The sequence below is a fragment of the Xylona heveae genome (assembly GCF_001619985.1).
Source record: "Xylona heveae TC161 unplaced genomic scaffold L228scaffold_11, whole genome shotgun sequence".
Lineage (NCBI taxonomy): Eukaryota > Fungi > Ascomycota > Xylonomycetes > Xylonales > Xylonaceae > Xylona > Xylona heveae.
In genome coordinates this window covers 525098-542383 of record NW_017264203.1, presented here as the reverse complement: position 1 = coordinate 542383, position 17286 = coordinate 525098, and the positions used below count along the sequence as shown (strand labels likewise).

The 17286-nt window shown below is 48.6% G+C and overlaps 4 protein-coding genes across 4 annotated transcripts; 2 read left to right on the top strand and 2 right to left on the bottom strand.

Annotated features, from left to right (window-relative positions):
- Positions 1–969: 969 nt before the first annotated feature.
- On the bottom strand, positions 970–2425 carry L228DRAFT_250409 (hypothetical protein). Its single transcript, XM_018333327.1, has 2 exons — positions 2238–2425; positions 970–2170 (listed from the first exon to the last, which is right to left on the bottom strand). The coding sequence occupies exons 1-2, from the start codon at positions 2274–2276 to the stop codon at positions 1346–1348; spliced, it is 864 nt and encodes a 287-aa protein (XP_018185543.1). The 5' UTR covers positions 2277–2425; the 3' UTR covers positions 970–1345.
- A 2684-nt stretch (positions 2426–5109) lies between these two features.
- Positions 5110–9453, top strand: L228DRAFT_33135 (ras GEF). Its single transcript, XM_018336488.1, has 6 exons — positions 5110–6038; positions 6187–6511; positions 6662–6871; positions 7073–8442; positions 8496–8924; positions 9030–9453. The coding sequence occupies exons 1-6, from the start codon at positions 5478–5480 to the stop codon at positions 9123–9125; spliced, it is 2991 nt and encodes a 996-aa protein (XP_018185542.1). The 5' UTR covers positions 5110–5477; the 3' UTR covers positions 9126–9453.
- A 365-nt stretch (positions 9454–9818) lies between these two features.
- Positions 9819–10918, bottom strand: L228DRAFT_250404 (hypothetical protein). Its single transcript, XM_018333326.1, has 2 exons — positions 10808–10918; positions 9819–10733 (listed from the first exon to the last, which is right to left on the bottom strand). Exons 1-2 carry the CDS (start codon positions 10873–10875, stop codon positions 10193–10195), a joined length of 609 nt encoding a protein of 202 aa, XP_018185541.1. The 5' UTR covers positions 10876–10918; the 3' UTR covers positions 9819–10192.
- A 156-nt stretch (positions 10919–11074) lies between these two features.
- Positions 11075–12592, top strand: L228DRAFT_250403 (HIRA-interacting protein 5). Its single transcript, XM_018333325.1, has 3 exons — positions 11075–11404; positions 11486–12025; positions 12087–12592. Exons 1-3 carry the CDS (start codon positions 11144–11146, stop codon positions 12240–12242), a joined length of 957 nt encoding a protein of 318 aa, XP_018185540.1. The 5' UTR covers positions 11075–11143; the 3' UTR covers positions 12243–12592.
- Positions 12593–17286: the final 4694 nt, after the last annotated feature.

Here is a 17286-nt window from a genome sequence, read left to right as displayed (position 1 = left end):
CAGAATCTACACATATGACGGGGAAAGCAAAGTCTCCAGTACTCACGCTACTTTTAATCGCTGCTCCTTCTATTTGTGTTGTTTTAAGCAGTCTTGAGTAGGAAGTTCGAGGAAAACCCGCGAGGTGAGTGTAGTCCAGCTCTCTATGCGCATGATGAGAACAGCCAACGATTCCGGGCATTCTCGATTCCTGCGGAGTAAGTTGCTCTGCAATAAGAAAAGCCGCAATGACATTATGTTCATTTGACAGATTCATATTTTTGGCGCGCTGCATTCTGATACCACGTCGCGCCATGCCGCTGACAGGTACAGAAGTCTCTAACAAATGCCTTGCCAGACTACGTCACGCTGAAACTGGAATTTCTAGCAGCGCTGTCGAGCCACGCACTGGTATGCGTTTCGTCAAATCGAAATAAGAGAATTTAGTCCTCATCAAATAGGACCACAGGGTAATAAGGCAGAATGGATCATGCAAGATGCACAGAAAATGATATAGCTTGCTTTCTCAATATGCCGACGGCTTAAAGATGCCTCCTTGATTAGCTGCAGGTCAACCAATGTAGTAGCAGGGAGTGATTTGGCAACAAATGTCTTTTCGCGAGTCCCGGATCCAGGGATCACTGGTCTCTCGCTCGCTTGGGTTCCTGCCGATCGGCCACTTTTGCGTCTAACTCGGCCCGAAGCGAGAGGAACAGAGTGTGTACGGAGTATGAAAGACAAGAGAAGCGAGAGTGCTGCTCATAACTACCTTATCTCATCCCGTCGTCCGAACGGGAGCATTTGTTCGGTCTCTATCAGACTGGTGTTATCAGATGCTTGATGAAAGACGATTGAAGTTCTCTGCACTGCGACGTTTATTCGGCGCAGATCAGTGCTTGCGGAAAGAACTGAGGCTTTTGCAGTATGGCATGGCGACCCAAAGTGACGTAAAATGGGCTGAGCCGGATCGTCTAGGCCAGAAGAGAAAGTGATCTGCATGTTAAGCTTATCAAGTTGCTGCGTCGGAATCTACTGTATGTTACGCTCGGCCGTTCTGGCGTCACTTTTATGGATCGACAGCAGAAGAATACACTTGTTCCCATTTGTCACTGAGTCAGAAGAATACAGTTTTGGATTTTCAAAAAGGCTTTGTTTAAGAACTAGGTAAGTAATGGCCAAATATCCGGGGCATATTGCCATTCGTATCGTTGCGCTCAAGCTTCATTATTCTAAATAAATCTCCGTAGAGAATGGTATAATGCGTGGTGCTCATAAGGTCAAGGGGGAAATCCTGATAATCGTATCGTCGTGAAAACTCCATTATCGACCCCGGAGAAATAGATAGTATTACGCAAGGGGGGAAATCTCAAGCTTTCTTGAAAAGACCCATGATGCTAGAACGGCGTCGGGCTGGTTCCCTCTGCTGCACGGGCGGCGAGACCAGCTTGCCAAGTCTGTCCTTGCCAATGGCCTTGGATGATCTTTTTGACGTACTGTCCGACAAGTTTCCGCCAAAGGATTGGATACGCTCAAATAGATGATGAAGTTTGTGGTGCTCCTCGCATTCGTCGGTCTCGGCCCAGTTAGGGCGGTCGTTAGCGGGAGGGACGTAGTGGGACCTGTGTTGCTTCGGCATCAGCTGCGCCAGATCCAGGTCGCCCATGCTCAATGGTCGCTCATCGATCTGGCGTGAGTGACGAGGCGAGTTGCCTTGCTTCTCCTCTCGGTTGGCTGCATCCTGCAGGATGCGCGTCCGTTGGAATTGATTGCGCTCCGCATTAGAATCCATGTCCGCCTGGACGGCCTCCAGCCGCGCCGACAGCTGCGATGGCGAGAACCCATGCTGGGGCTCTTTCACCGTTGGACGGGAGCGAAATCGATCAATCACTGGTCGCGCCAAGATGTGGACTGATTCATGTGTAACTGGATCTGGCATGGAGGTAGCAGCAAAGTCTGCGGCCGCATATTGCGGAGTGTATCGGAACGGCTGCGACGGTTGCTGAGGCTGCTGCTTGGCAGCATATTTTTCGGCTCGCTCGCTCCGTCGCCGGCGGGCTTCCTCGTCTTGCTTACGGTGCTGCTCGAGTCGCCGACATAGCTCCGCAGGATCAAAAGGTTCGCCTTTCTTCACTCGTCGCCCGGGCCCCGTGTTGTGCAGCGGGTGCGTATGAGAACGATGCGGAAATGCGGACTGTCATCCTGAGTATTAGAGCAAAAGGCTGATATATATGTGCCGAGGTGATCATCGGAGAACGTACAGTAGATGAAGATTGTGCTTGCAGAGTTGCGACAGTCATGGTGGACCGTATAAAGGAGATCCAAATCAAATAGAATATCAAAGGATGTGAGTGAAATCCAAAGACCAAGACACTCGGACGAGCATGTACGTATTCACAGCGTCAAGGCCAAAGGGTGGATGCAGGAAGTGTCAATGTATTTATACAACAAGTGAGGGTGCGTCGAGGATACATTATATCACCAGGTCATTTTCTGCGCTAATAAGGTAGACCGCTTTTTAAGACAAGAATGATTCAAAAGGATCTCAGCCATGTTCGTGACATGCCCGGCCGTCCGGCCCAGGGGAGTTTTGCGGCGCCCGCGGAACGAGGTCCGCATGGGGCGGTAAGGTCAGCCAGGGAGGGACATGCGAAAAGAAGGACGACATCAACAATTATGCTCCACTGAGCTCTTTCATGACGGCAGTCGTGGTGGTCCGCCTAGCATGTTTGCTAGCAGAGATGGGCGGCACAAGTGGCGTTTTGTGTGTTGCATACTGAAATGGTGTCAATGAGACGTTGCTGGGGCGCATGTTAGACTATGATTTAACAATAAATATCAGCAGCAAAGTGCAATAGCCTCGAGGTTGGCGGCGCGCGAACGGAACGATCCAAGCGACAAATGAGCCAGGAACCAAAGGCACTAGGGGGCAAAGGGATGATTTCTCGTTCTAATAATGATGATGGTGGTGGTGGTGGTGGTGATGCTATTACCTGCATCAACCCCCTAAAAGAACACAATGACGAGATTTGTCCCTTTCACTCAGATGCCTACACCTCTGGGCCGGATCAGCGGCGCGGTTGCATCATTTGGCCGCTGATCGCCCGGAGCGGGCTTTTTGGTCGAAAACCCTCAACGAAGGGGCGAGCAAGTGCACTATTCACAGTGCTCTCATAATAAACTAAGAATCACCGGCTTTCAATGCCACAGTATATCTTCTTACCATGACTCTTATCACACCATGAAGTTAGCAGTTTCTTTGGGGTCATTGCACCTACGGAAGCGGTCTCGTGGTCAATATACCAAGCAACGGCTTGTCTGCTTGATGCAGCCTTGGCTATGCTGCTTTAGGGTAGCCGAGGTCATGTGCCCTTCAGCCTTGAAGCGTCAAGAGACCAATCGGTACAATTTCCATATCGTCCCTCTTCCCCCTTTCCCCGCGTTGTCACTTTGCCCTCCCTCTATTTCCAAGCCAGGAACAAGGACATCACGAATCGAGGCGTTTGATAGGCTTCAAGTGGCTTTTAGCGTCTGCTAATGGCCTTGTTATACTCCTTTCCCCACGCACTAGATATGCGTGGGTCCGCGCGAGGTCAAAGAAACTCCATTTATCCTGCCATCGTTATTCTAACAAGAGTAGTGACTCAACATGGCTTGACATGTCGGGGACGGCTGAGTGTCAAGTACGACTATTACATTTTTCAAGAGTAGCTCAGCCATGGAATGGAACGCCTGATTGCAAGTTTTGAAATTCAAGCGGACTGATTCAACTAAGGTAAGGAACCGTGTTCCTCTCCGGCATCAGGAAAGGTGCGGCGTGAAAACGCGGCATTTCAAAGGTTGATATACGAAGAGCCATAGCCGTGGCTTAAATTGGTCATAATAAATCCCCAATATCGTAAATGGGACTTCTGTCCGGGGCGTTCCGTGCCGCTTGTTGACATGTCGTTGGATTCTTCGAGTAGGCTTGGGTACTTCGTACCTTGGAAACCCCGAGTCATAAGAGAAGTACTGTATATAAAAGGCTACATGTGCGAATTATTAGCCACATGCTATGAATTATGAGTACTCCATCATAGAGTACGTTGGAGACAGTAGCTCAAGATGCCTTATCTACCTACGACTCTCAAATCAAAACCACCTGTCAGACTGGCGGGGCCAGAACGCTGTCTCGAGCGTTCCTTCCTCTTGCTGCTGACTTTCGAGAAAAGCTGCTGGTTTGAAGTTAAGTTACGAGCTATAGCATCCATATATGTCCACCCTGATAACAGTAGAAATCTCCCTGTGATCCGCAAAGCATAAGGTCAGTGATAGGCCGATTTTGCTCGTCGCATGAGCACCAATTACAGATCCTACATTTTCATTCTCGTCGATACCATTTCTCTGTCTGCCTCGTTCTTTCAGTGATGCTCATCAAGCCTTGACGTTCTTCCCCGCGTACCACTAAGATGCTTAGGGTCCCACAACTTGCGCTTGGACCATTTCGAGAAAGTCCCCAATCAGAGGGCGGCATGAGAGGTAAGAAAAGAAAAGCAAAAAGGGGGGCCAGAGAGTGCGGAAAAAGCGATTGAAAAGTAAAAAATCATTGAATAGCGGAACAGCGAGAATCCAAACAATCAAAAAGAGCGCCAAAAGCAAATAGTTTTCCCAGCACGCATACTCGTCTCTCCACACCCTCCTGGGCGTCCCACACTACTTTGCGCGACCTATCTCCCCTCCCCACACTTGGTTGCTCGACGACACACCAAGACACTCCCGATCGCATTCAGTCAATTCTACCGCACTCCATCGCAATCAACCAAAATCCTCCACCTACCATGCTTCCCGTCGTTCTGGATTCCCGCGACCTCGCGCGCGTAGATTAAACCTCTTAGCCTCGATCGAGACCATGTCTGACTTTAGAATTACTCTTGGCCCGGGGGAGCAAGGCCATCTCGTATCGTATCCATACAGCTAGCTAGCTGATTGTTCGCATCCATTAATTCAATCCTTGTTCTACCACAATCGTGGCAAAGGGTGACACGCCGGACTTTGCTATATTTACAATTGTTGTATCTATCGGGTACTGCTTCAAGACGAAGGAGCCAATTGGTTCGACGCCGTACCTGCCTTAGAAATTGAGGGCCACACCGTTGAGGGCGTTGTTGACGGATTGTGACAGGCTTCGGGAACGAGCATCCTATCGATCCGATTGACCAATTCCCGCCTCTGGTGACACACCGCGGCGGCGGAGGAGGCGGCGGCACCGAACGGATTGGGGGAAAGCAATATCGATACAGAGGTGTGAAGTGAAGAATCAGAGGAACTTGTCGTTAATAAGACAAGGAAAGCGCTGGCTCTGGAGACGGGTGACAGCGAATATATTCGATCTTGTAAGGACGAAGCGGGGGAAAGGGCAACAAAGAAAGAAAGAAAATTAGAGAGAAGACTCCGGGTGCAGGGCGGGAAGGAGAGAAGGTGCATGTCCTTTGCAATACTATACGTACATACCGTACTGTACAATGTCTCCTCCATTGGCGCCAGCAAGAGGCGCCAGGTCCATGTCGACCTCTGCGTCCATCCAACCAGGTCGTTCCCGAGAACAGCAAGAACGTCTCTATCAACAACCCCCTGAAGGCCCAACGGCTTCTTTCTCTTCTTCTACTTCCTCCCCGCAGTTGCCCGAACTGCCTGAGTTTTCCGACTCAATTGACCCCCTGGCGAGCTCTCCTCGCCCATTGGCTCGCCCCGGATTGGCTGATCGTACACGGTCGGCACCAGCAGTCCATCAACTGAGCTCGCCATCTCTTCATACTGCGTCTGCCGCACCGACTGGCACCGCTCACGGTCATAGCTCCAGTAATTCCGCAACATTTGTACGCGATGCTCCAGTCTCGCGGGGTTCTCACTCTTCACACCCTGCGGGGTTGGCCTCAATACTGAATACACCAATACTATCAATCACATCTGACGACAATAAGATTGTTGAAGAGAGCGTGGGCGCCGAGGAGAACAAAGCCGATGTCATAGTTTCCGGCGTTGATGCTCAAACTATTGATGATAATCCAAGAGACGACATCAAGGTATGTCATTTTTCTATATTGAGCATCTCCAATTGCTTGACATATTTCATACTTTTTGCTCGCCATCGCCGGAGAGATGTATTTTATTTTTATATATCTAGTATAGTCATCAATATGCATCTACTAACCCAACCTTTTGATTGAGTAGGACGGTTTTGCCTCCGACATGCGCGAGGTTCGGATTGCCGTGGTAGGTGAAAGCGGGGTTGGCAAGACGACGTTTGTTCAGCGAGCGCTCGCCCTCAGTCAGCCTCCTCGCTCAACCATTACAAGCAGACGCCTGTCGCTAAATAAGGTTACGCACCAAGTGCGATGTCTGGAAATACGCTTGAACGACGTTGAAATCAGAAATGATCATTCTATCAAATGGCCATTTGAGATTGAGGGCCAAGTATTTCCACGAGTTGATGGTGCTCTGCTGTTGTACGACGTAACAAATGGTCAAAGTGTCGCGGCATTGCCTAATCTTCTGAGTAAGAATTTCATCCTTGCGCTTCGTAAAGCCATAGTGCTCATCCACTTCCCCCTCACCAATAAGAGAGCTGTGCTCCCTGAACGCAGAACTGTCTGATCTGCAATAACACGTATAAAATAGATCTACTGACCACCAATCTTGCCCACAGACGCCCTTACGAAAGCATCAGTGCCATGTATCCTTGTCGCCTGCAAATGTGATAGTCCTCTTGACTCTGTGGAGGTCAATCCTACGGTGCTAGAAAAAGCCGCTTCATCTCTAGGCAATGTCGAGTCCCAGCAAACGTCCGCTGGCGCTCCAGAGAGCCAAAGACGCTGCGTTGGTCTAATTCTGAAAAAGATCCTTGCTCATACCAACGGTAGGTGAAGTTTCGGCCCTTTGCCTTTTCGTGCCTGAGGAAACACGGAGAAATACGATGTCGTCATTTGTAATGACGGAGATCTTTTATTCATTATATTTCCAGATGCCATTTTTGGAATCTAATATAGCTCTGGCTTGCACATTTTACTTGCCCGATTTAGCCTCAAATTTCCGTTGTGCTAACGCAGGTGCTTTTCAGACCACTACAATCCTCCTACACGGCCTTCAAGCAAAAGCACGGCAATGGATTCGCTCAACGATGGTCGATCCTCTTGTGCAGATGTTCCAGGCACGACTCCCGAACCTGATGGCCGTACGGGGTCTAATCTCTCATTGAGTCAGACCATTGCAAGTCGCGATGGCAGCGGTGTCGAGAATCCCGGAAGAGTTCGGTCAGCTTCGGAAAGCTCGCATTTACGAGCACCAATGCACGGGAGACCCAAGCATGGGTCATCGAATTCAGTAGATAGTACAGCACGGACCCATCTCAGCATGGCTGAGGAGACCGATGACAATGATCCGGGCCCCGGGAGCGCCCCATCAGTATACCAAGAAACGTCGACACCAGGTGCTTCTGATGTTGGCTTCTCTTTCGAAGAACTCGTGGATAGATTACTATCTCAACCCATGTCAAAAGCAGACGCCAAATTTGCGGCAGTCTTTCTCTGCCTATATCGTAAGTTCGCAACACCAGGTGAACTCCTCGAATCAGTTATTCAACATTTCGACGCGTTGAACACTTCGGGGATTCCACGCATGCTTCGCATGGCGTCACAATTAAGATACGTCAACGTCATGGCACAATGGATCGAAGGCTATCCAGGGGATTTCGCCCACCCGCGAACCCAGCGCCGTATGAACTTGTTCATCTCGAGGTTGGCCGGGAGCAGAGTCTTCGCAGTAGCTGCCAAAGAAATGGTGGCGCACCTGGAAACTGTAATCGAAGACGATGACACCGACTGGGCATGCTCCGACAGCCTGCGGGAACGAGCGAACACGGAAGAGAGCCTCGCCCCCAGCAAAGCACCGTCTGTACGAAGTTCTTCCACTACGTTGAATGCCCCATATGCAGTTGGCGATGAGCTATGTCGTTGCTTTACCGGAGCAACTTTAGAGGGCGGAAAGTCAGTCCGTGCTTCCAGCAGCTCTTCTGTTCGTTCTGGCTCGTCTCGACTAGCCCCTTCTGGTGTGTTTTCTGATAGTCAGTCCCTGTCGGCGTCAAGTCCGATCGGCGTTGCAAGACGTCAGGCAGCTCTTTTGAGCCCAATCCCCAAAATACCTCTGAGCAAAGTTCAGTGGCACCAGTTTATGGATACGCCGGAAATAGAAATAGCAAGAGAAATAACGCGCATCGACTACATCATGTTCTCGGCGATTCGCCCCAGAGACCTTGTGCGACACGTCAGCATGTCGGCTGAGCAAAAGGAAAAGTGTAGAGGTCTTGAAAATGTCAATAGGATGATTGCTCAGTTCAACCATTTGGCCGGGTGGGTGGCGAGCATGATCTTGTTGCGCGATAAACCAAAGCACCGCGCGAAAGCAATGGAGAGAATGATGGATCTTGCTTGGGTGGGTATTTCAATGAGATTTGCAAAGAATTGGCACCACTAATGCTTGAACAGAAACTTCGTCAATTGAACAACTATAATGGATTGGGGGCGGTGATTGCGGGACTCAATGGAATGGCTGTGTATAGACTTGCTCAGACACGCGAGCTGGTTTCGCCGCAAGCGCAGAAAAATTTTATGCGCTTGGAAATCCTAATGGGCACGCAGAAAAGCCATTTTGCTTATCGTCTTGCATGGGAGAACACGTCTTCAGAGCGTATTCCTTTCCTCCCGCTTCATCGTCGAGACCTTGTCTCTGCAGAGGAGGGAAATCGAACCTTCATCGGCGAACGAAAAGACCGCATCAACTGGAAAAAATTTGAGATTATGGGAGAGGTCATTATTTGCGTCCAGAAGAGTCAGAGCGCTCCATACACCCGTCTCGTTCGGAATGAAGAAGTTCAGCGTCTCGTGCAAGAGGCGAAATTCCCCAAGGATGACAATGTGAGTATCATACCTCTCCCAGAAAAATTGATGACCTTCATTTTAAGGTCTATGTTTTGTTGTTATCTCAAGTTATGAATCAAGCTAATCGATTCGCTCCCACAGGCCTTATATGAAAGAAGTGTCCACGTGGAGCCATCAAATAATTCTGGCTCAAGCCTGGCTGATAAGAAAATTTTCAGCTGGCTTCACCAGCGCTAAGCGGCATCGCCCTTGCCGGCATTCGACATTATCGTATCCTCCTCATCGCCATCTTCAAGTCCGGTTGGCTTTATACCTCTTCATTTTTCACCTCTTGATGCTTTTCTGTTCCCAGCGTAATCATTATATGGCGTATTGATATGGATGACATGATGAAGCGGCATCTTTCTCTTTTCACTTTTTCTTGGTTTCATCTTGATGGTCTTTTTTTTTTTTTTTTTTTTTTATCTTTTGGTTTGGCTTTTCTAATATTTCATATCATTATTCAATTAACTTTTGAACATAATAAATTTTACTTGGAAGGCACTCTATCGATCGATTTTATTGACTCGTACGCAGGTGCTGTATTTTTTTTTTTTGATCCGCTGGGGCCGGCACCACGCCATATGCGTGAAAAGTTCTTTCATTATGTTTGAAATATTGCTTTGATCTCTTATTTCCTCTCGTCTTATCATTCAAAGCAACGACAAATTTCTCAACTTCAGGTTTTTCTTGGGCATGTTCAGCTTAAGGCGAAGATAAAATGGGGGTTAACACTGGTGTTTCGCTCGCGAGAGCTATCACAGTATACATTAAAAGAGCGAATTTGTTCATATTCTTGATAGGAGTTGTAGATGAAATATTTTGTATTAAATAAAATCTCTATGCTGCCAGAACTGGGCATCAAAGAATATCAGTCAAGCAGATTGAGATGTCTGTTATCTGTGGAATTCTCTTCTCGATGGGTATAGAGCACCAATGACCTGCTATACTAATGGAATGAATAATGATCAGGCTAAAGTAGAGCGGCCATCGGATCCGTCAAATAGAGCCTGCTTCCGTCTCCTCTCCGTCAGAAGTTTTGTTCTATGTGGAGAAAAGCTTGGTGCTCTTGACAGGTATAATTCATCCTCAATCGACAGTCCTGGCGTCCGTGGGTCGTGGAGAGCAAAATCGGCGTGATTGTGAGAGCTAAGTAGCCAACTTTCTTATGCCATGTGAATTTCTGATTTACATCGACAGTCGTAGACAGTATCGATGTGATCTTTGTCTTGCCCAGTGTAAGGCATGATTTTGCACGCTTATCGTCAGCCGGCATCACTGCGAGGCGGTGGACACAACTTGAGCACTAACTCCGCGAAAGCGAGCAAGCCCGCTTCGCGCTCTCCTCCGGCCACCTTTGCTCGACGATATGAATACAATCCATCTTTTATGCCCTTTTCCGGTGTCCACGGCCTGTCTCTGCCGCCATCCCGTCCTCCTCGACCACCACGACCGCGGCCTCGACCGCGGAAGCCACGGCCACGGCTCGACTCATGTCTAGGTAGAAAACTAGATGCTGCAGCAGTCTCTAGTGTGCATTCATAAATTTCATGAAGTTGTTTCTGCAGGTTTGGGTAAGCCTTGAGCAGTTGTGCCAGCTCCTCCGATGCCGGTAGTGCAGCGAATCCTTCAACGGTAGCCTGGGGAGGTTTTGTCTCGGGCGTATCTACGATCGGAGAAGGAACATTCGTACTGGCAGCTTCAAATCCTGCGGAGGACAGCTGAGCGAAAGGAGCCGCTTGAACATCTCCGCCGGAGCTTACTTCGTGGGCTGTTTTGTGCTTTTTGTAACATGCAATTGAGCAGCTGTGCCGAGAATAACAAGTTATTTATCAGTAATTTTGAATCGAAATCGATTTGGCCTTTTGGAGCTTCCTTACTATTGCAGTCTACATGTCGGACATTTATACTTTGAAACCTCCTGATTGCAAACCTCACATAGTGTCATGGTTTCCTGACAGCAGATTTATCACACAGAATCTTCACCGTCCTAAACGCCAATAATTAAAAAGTGTTTTCGTTCCTCGCCCAAGCAGATCAATCAAATTTCCTAAAGAAGGATAAGCCAATCACGTGTCGCTGATTAAACATGTTCGGAGATCGGCTTCAATAACGTCATGGGCAGTTTTCTCAATGACTATTGATATTGAAACTTCAACAACAATTGATTGCTATATCGTCAAACGGGCTCCTTACTGAGCTTATATTCATCCAGCATGGTTGCAAATGCGGTCTCCCGATCCGCCACGCGGTTCATTTCAGAGCTGCGCACCGCAACTAGAGCGGCATCCAACGCCCGACTTGCCACTCCCGCTGTGAGGCAATTCCACCAACTATCACAACGCACAGGCGCCTTCTCAACGGGCTCTCGAACCCGGCCTCTTGCTTCGAGATCATCTGCTCCCAATTTTAACCCAGCTGGTCTGGGCGGCCGCCGAACTATCTTCATTCAGACTGAACCCACTCCCAATCCTGATGTAAGCTGTTCATCCCTATGAAACACTGCGTCTCGCCATGAGTACAATTAAAGAAGGATTAATGCATTAACATATGAGCAGGCACTGAAATTTCTTCCTAACCACCGCGTCCTTCCTGAAGGTGTATCTACTCCTTTCCTTGAATATCTTTCCCCTCGCTCGACGCTTTCTCCGCCTTATCCTTCTCCACTTGCCGCTAGTCTCCTAAATGTGGAAGGCGTTACATCAATCTTCTATGGCTTAGATTTTATTACTGTGACAAAAAGCCCAGACGCCAATTGGGCACATGTCAAACCGGAAGTTTTCAGCCTTATCACCGAGGCGGTTACGAAAGGGGAAGAGATTGTCACGGTTGTCGAGGGCAGCGCCACAGAGAGCGGCCAGGAAGGGCTTGAAGCTGACTCACTTGGTTATAATGAAGAGGACAGTGAGGTAGTCGGCATGATCAAGGAGCTACTAGAGACGCGCATTCGGCCAGCAATCCAGGAAGATGGTGGTGACATTGAATTCAGAGGCTTTGAAAATGGGACGGTATTGCTGAAGCTCCGGGGTGCCTGCAGAACATGCGATTCAAGCACTGTCACTTTGAAGAATGGCATTGAGAGCATGTTGATGCATTATGTGAGTCGCTCATCATATTTCCGTTTGGCGCATTTACCTTGCTGACGCAGTTGTAATATAGATTGAAGAGGTTCAGGCCGTCCATCAGGTCCTTGATCAAGAGGAAGAGATTGCCATGCAGGAATTTGCCAAATTTGAGGAAAAGCTCCGACAACAGAAGGGTGATGATGCTGTTGGCACTACGGTTGGCAAGGGCAGTCTGGACACTGTTGCATAAAGCTACACCGATCTTACCTTCCTTCTATTCCTCTAAATTTCTCTGATGAGCACTCGCGTGTGTATATAGCATAGAGGTGAATGACATCTCAATGACTCGTTATACTTATCTTAGTGAAGCTCGTGAGTTTCCAAATCCCGAAGCCAGGGCATGCCTGATTACATTTACTGGCACATCCGACGAAATTGAGACCCAGGGACCTGAAGCAAAAATCAAGCTATGGCTTTTAAGCTCTCTGTAATTAGGCGACAAACGCGCATAGCCGACTGTTAAACTCAATCTTGCCTTTAAGCCTTAAGCCTAAACTTGATCAAGTTGACAAAGCGACCAGCTGGGGGAGTGCTAAGTTCCTAACTCAGAGCATCCAGTCATCATGTGCGATACAAATGGAAGCATCTGAGGTTGTCTCACGATGGATTGTCCCAGCTAGGTTTGCCCATCTGAAATGCGAAGAGATAGTTTGTATTGTGCACAGCTAATTTTCACGTGCCATTCAATTCTCATTCTGCTATCTGCCTAATCTTTCAGCACATGCAACACGAGAGTCGCCAGCTTTGCTTGATGATTGATTGATTGCAGCATTCTACGAGCCATGGCCATTTCGTCATAATGACTACGAATATCGAGCGAATTATTGGTTCAAAATAGAAGGGGTTCAAAGCGATGATATAACGGCAAGGATCCAGCAGCAGAGAAGGCAAAGACGAGCATGGGCAATCCATGCACATGTTGTAGGGTACACACGTCAATCATGCACGTTCAGAACAGGGAGTTCATCTCGTACTGCTACACTTCTGTGTTTCTGGGGAATTGCTGTTCATGTCCCTCTGCTATGTTGTGTACTTCCTTACCCCGCAGAATTAAAGTGTGTCCCGTTACCGCTTCCTAATTAAGCTCCGCGCGTGGCAAGTCGTCCAGTCATCTGAGCAGTTCTCTAAGCGGAAGCTTATTCTATGAGTTGATAAACCAACTCCATTCTCTTGTCTATAGCATTGGAACAGGCCGAGCTCTTGGGTCAAGATTTAGGCGAAGAATGTTTGCTCTTCTTTTGGAGACATCAAATCTCAGTAACACGACGGGTGAGCATGCGCCGCCGTGTTCAACGATTTTGCATATTTAGTCTCGGCACGTCGAGCATAACGTTTTCTTTACGGGCATATTAGTTTTTGTTTAGAAGATATACCTTTAGGTCATCACTCGGTGTGGTGCTACAAGCTGAACGAGCATTAAGCTATAACATGATATTGCCGTCAAGCAAGGGTTCGAATTTTTGGTGGAGCGTATTTTGTTGTAGAAATAGCTTCAGCCCGTTCTCCCAAGCATTTACACTTTGCACTTCTTGCAATCTCCTGACGGCCCTTTTATGACCCGCAGAACTACTAATGAAGGGCTCTTGATTTGACGGCGTGGCATTAGTCGCGGGTATCCTTGTAATTTGGGTTTAGACATCGCTAGAATGGTCAGGCGGTTCAGTCTCGCAACTATCCAATGATCCTCCAAGCATCGAATAACCTTCCTCGTTTGCTACACTATCAAGGGCCTCTTCAAGCCCAGGCCTTGATTGGATTCGGCTTAACATCCGTACCTGAGTACTCAACATCCGTGCGGAAACCCAATTTTGGCAGGAGTCGCGAGTATCTCGATTTGCACAACAGGGTTCGAAGCAACATTTAGAGACATACAGTTGATAGGAATAATTTATGCATAATGATCCTCGACTCGGTATCTGGTTCTCATTTTAGAGCTACAGGTATTCTGCTAGAAGCTTCGTCTTTTTTTTCTACGAGTTTCTTTGTACCACAGAGCTCATGTCAGAAGGTAGCTCATGTCATATCTCAAGTTTGAAGGGAGGAAACCATTTTTGCGGACAAGCACAGTATAATTGTGCTGCGCAAACGCCGAAGCAACTTTCATCTCAAATAATTGGAAGATTGATTCCACATCAAATAACAGACCGAATACAGCGAGGTGCAGAATTATTGGCACTTTTGGTTGCATCGCTGGCGTGTCTACGGAGTATTGTCGGTCAACCTCGTACACCAACCCAAGTCCACGGCTAGGGTACGACATGCTAAAATGCATGACATTTTTCTTTGCGTGGCCCAAGCAGGCAGCCAATGGCTTTTTAGAGTCAACGGTTCCATCCACCGCATTACAGAAATATATGTCGCTCCAACTGAATTTATATATTGCACGTTTTATACACGGCTATGACCTATATGCGCCACAAATGGCAGAGCGAGTACAGCAAAGTACGGCTGAATAGTACAATCAACGCCTTCACTTCCAGTCCTCAGCATTGCTTGGAGAATGACGTATGCTACAGCTTCGAAACAGGAAAATGTTCATGCTCAAGGCTCAAGCCACCCTGCTTTTGATGCAGAGTTGCAGCATCCATCATCAAGTCACAGCAGAAATGAGCACACAACACCAGTTGATGCACTCCGGATGATCAGATCCGTAAATCTCCAGCTTTAACCTTGATAAGGTGATTTTTACTTGCTATATCTGCTTCTGCTGGTGGACGAACAAATGATGCCGATGCGCACTGAAAATACAGGTGGGTGAGGTTGAATTGCCAAAAGTCCTAGGTGGGTTCTCTCCCACACACGAAGACAAGAACAGTAATCACCTCAGACGGAGTTCCGCCCCACCGCCCCTAGCTCGCCATCCACTATTGCTCCCCACAATGGAGAGAGCACCAAACGGAAAGGTTGCCCCGCTCGCTAAGACTCCCCGAAGTGGCTCTGGTCAAGCTGCCTACGGAGTAAACGGTTGAACGGCCGACTCCCTTGCACATTATGACGCGCTGCCCGCTCTCGGCGGTTCCAGTAATACTTCCGATGCATGCCTTCTTCACCCGCTCCCTCAATAATATCCTCCGTCACAAGAATAGTAATTGCACAGTTTTACGCCGCAGTCGACGGTCAAGCTGCGAATTGAGAGGAAATCAACTTTCAATACGCCTGCTAATTTTCCATCTCTCCCCCGCCACACCTCCTTCGCTTCCTGAGCTCGTCTCCTTTTGTTTATTTGCGCGCTTCGTATGCCTCCCTTTACACACGCAGAGACACCCCTCTCTAGGCCCCACTTCACAGAGGTACGGGCTTGGGACTATTCATTTGCTCGTTCATCTCTGCTGAATTTTTGGTCCCGAATTTTGGAGTGGTCCACCCTCTTGGCGTTCGGGAAGCGCAAAGCGCACATCCGACTCGCCACGAAGCCAAGCAAAATGTCTACACTGGCACCTGGCCCCGGACTACTTGGGCCTGACTTGACCTCACAGTGCGTTGGCGATAGCTCTCAAGTGGGAAGGGGACCCTTGGAGGATGGTGTCGAGACCTTCATGATTTGGGAGAGAGGATCTGCAAGTGGACCCTTCTAGAGGTCTAAAGAGGGTCAAACCTTGGGCCGTTGGTACGCATAGCGCGATCTCTGGCCTCGATGCCTAAACAGGCAACGCAACAGTGTCCCCGTGTTCCTTGATCCCGCCACTTGGAAAGGCCTTTCACTTTGTAGTCTTCACAGCAACTGGAGACTTGCCCAGCGAAAAATCAGTGAAAAGATTTCGCATGCCCCATATCGTAGACCCCACCAGAAATTTTTGGGGGTTCTAGTCGGCAGGGGCACCGCCGCCGCGCAGCATAACTACACACCCACCTACGCATCCATCATGCCTGGTGACCCTTTTCGCTAACTCTCTTAGGCACGGTTCGGCCGGTACGAGAGCGGGTTACTGCTTTGCATAGCGACCATTCTTGCTCCTTCGGATCTGCTCCAGTTAACTACTGACTGCTGGTGCTGTTCATGCGCCCGCTGGTGCTGTTTTTGGCCGGTGTCTGGCCCTTGGTTCTGGTGTGTCGTAGCTCTTTTTCTCCGGTGCTGCTTTGGTACTGTTGGCAGCTGGCTCGAGTCCCAATCGCGTGGTGTTTCCTTCCCCCCCCCGCATTCTCCGCTTTCCCCAGAAATTCAATTTCGAGCCCACGAGGTCCACACACACCCGCCACTCTCTCACCTTCGCCATCCCTCGTCCTTGTCCTGGCAACTTTTTAAACCCTCACACTTCTGCGCTCGCGCTCGCGACTTCTACGCTCCTTCACTTCTTTTTTTGCGTATCCTCACCCTCTCCTCACTCCATTGCTCTCCACACTTTCTACTTTTCTCACGTAAATAGACTTCAAGGCGTGAGATTACGGGAGTATAATTTCGGTGTTCCTTTTAGATTTTCCTCGACGCGATTCGCTCTGCGCATTACGTGTAAGGGGCTTCCTAATCGTCATCTCGCCTTTCCGCCTGCTGACCGACCGCAAGCAACGTTCTTGCCTCCAGCTTTGTTCACAAAAATAAAGGGGATAAAACGCGGGCCAAAAAAAAAGTGTCATATTTATTAGGGTACGCTTGTATAATACGACGTTTAGACTTTATTTCTGAAGCGGTGTGGTGAGCGTGTTCGTTGTCTGATTTTGCTTGCCGTTACTGGCCTTTTTTCGGCTGACGTGGAATGCAACCTCCAGTTGTGTCTTTCTGGTGCAGTATTTGGACGCACAATTTATCTTGTTGGCCTGTTTCAACGGAAATCAAACCGGGTTTGAGGTTGTAAACTTTCTATTGAAGGTGAGCAGCTTCACTTTGTTTCCACGCCGATTCGTTTTGAAGAACCACGAGACTACGCGTGCCTCCAGTGTGGTAGCCTATTTCGGACAATTGGGGATTCCTCAATAGACTTCTTCGCGGGGCACAATTCAGAGGTGGCTCAATTGTATCCATTGAACACCGTCCCTTATTCTTAGACCTCTATTGATCTCCGCTGTATTCCTCGGCCCCCGCTTCTGGTCCCCCTTCAGCTTTATCATCATCGTTCAACTTCCCAAATTGTTCTTCTCGCCAGGTTCAAATCTGCAAGATGGGGCAATTTTACTAACAGAGATACCTCTGAACAGAGATTAAAGCCCCACATCATTTTACGTTGAATTATTATTCATTGCTTCGTCGCTGGACGTCATTTGGCTGGAGTTCAGGATCCCTGACCTTCAGGAGCTTATAG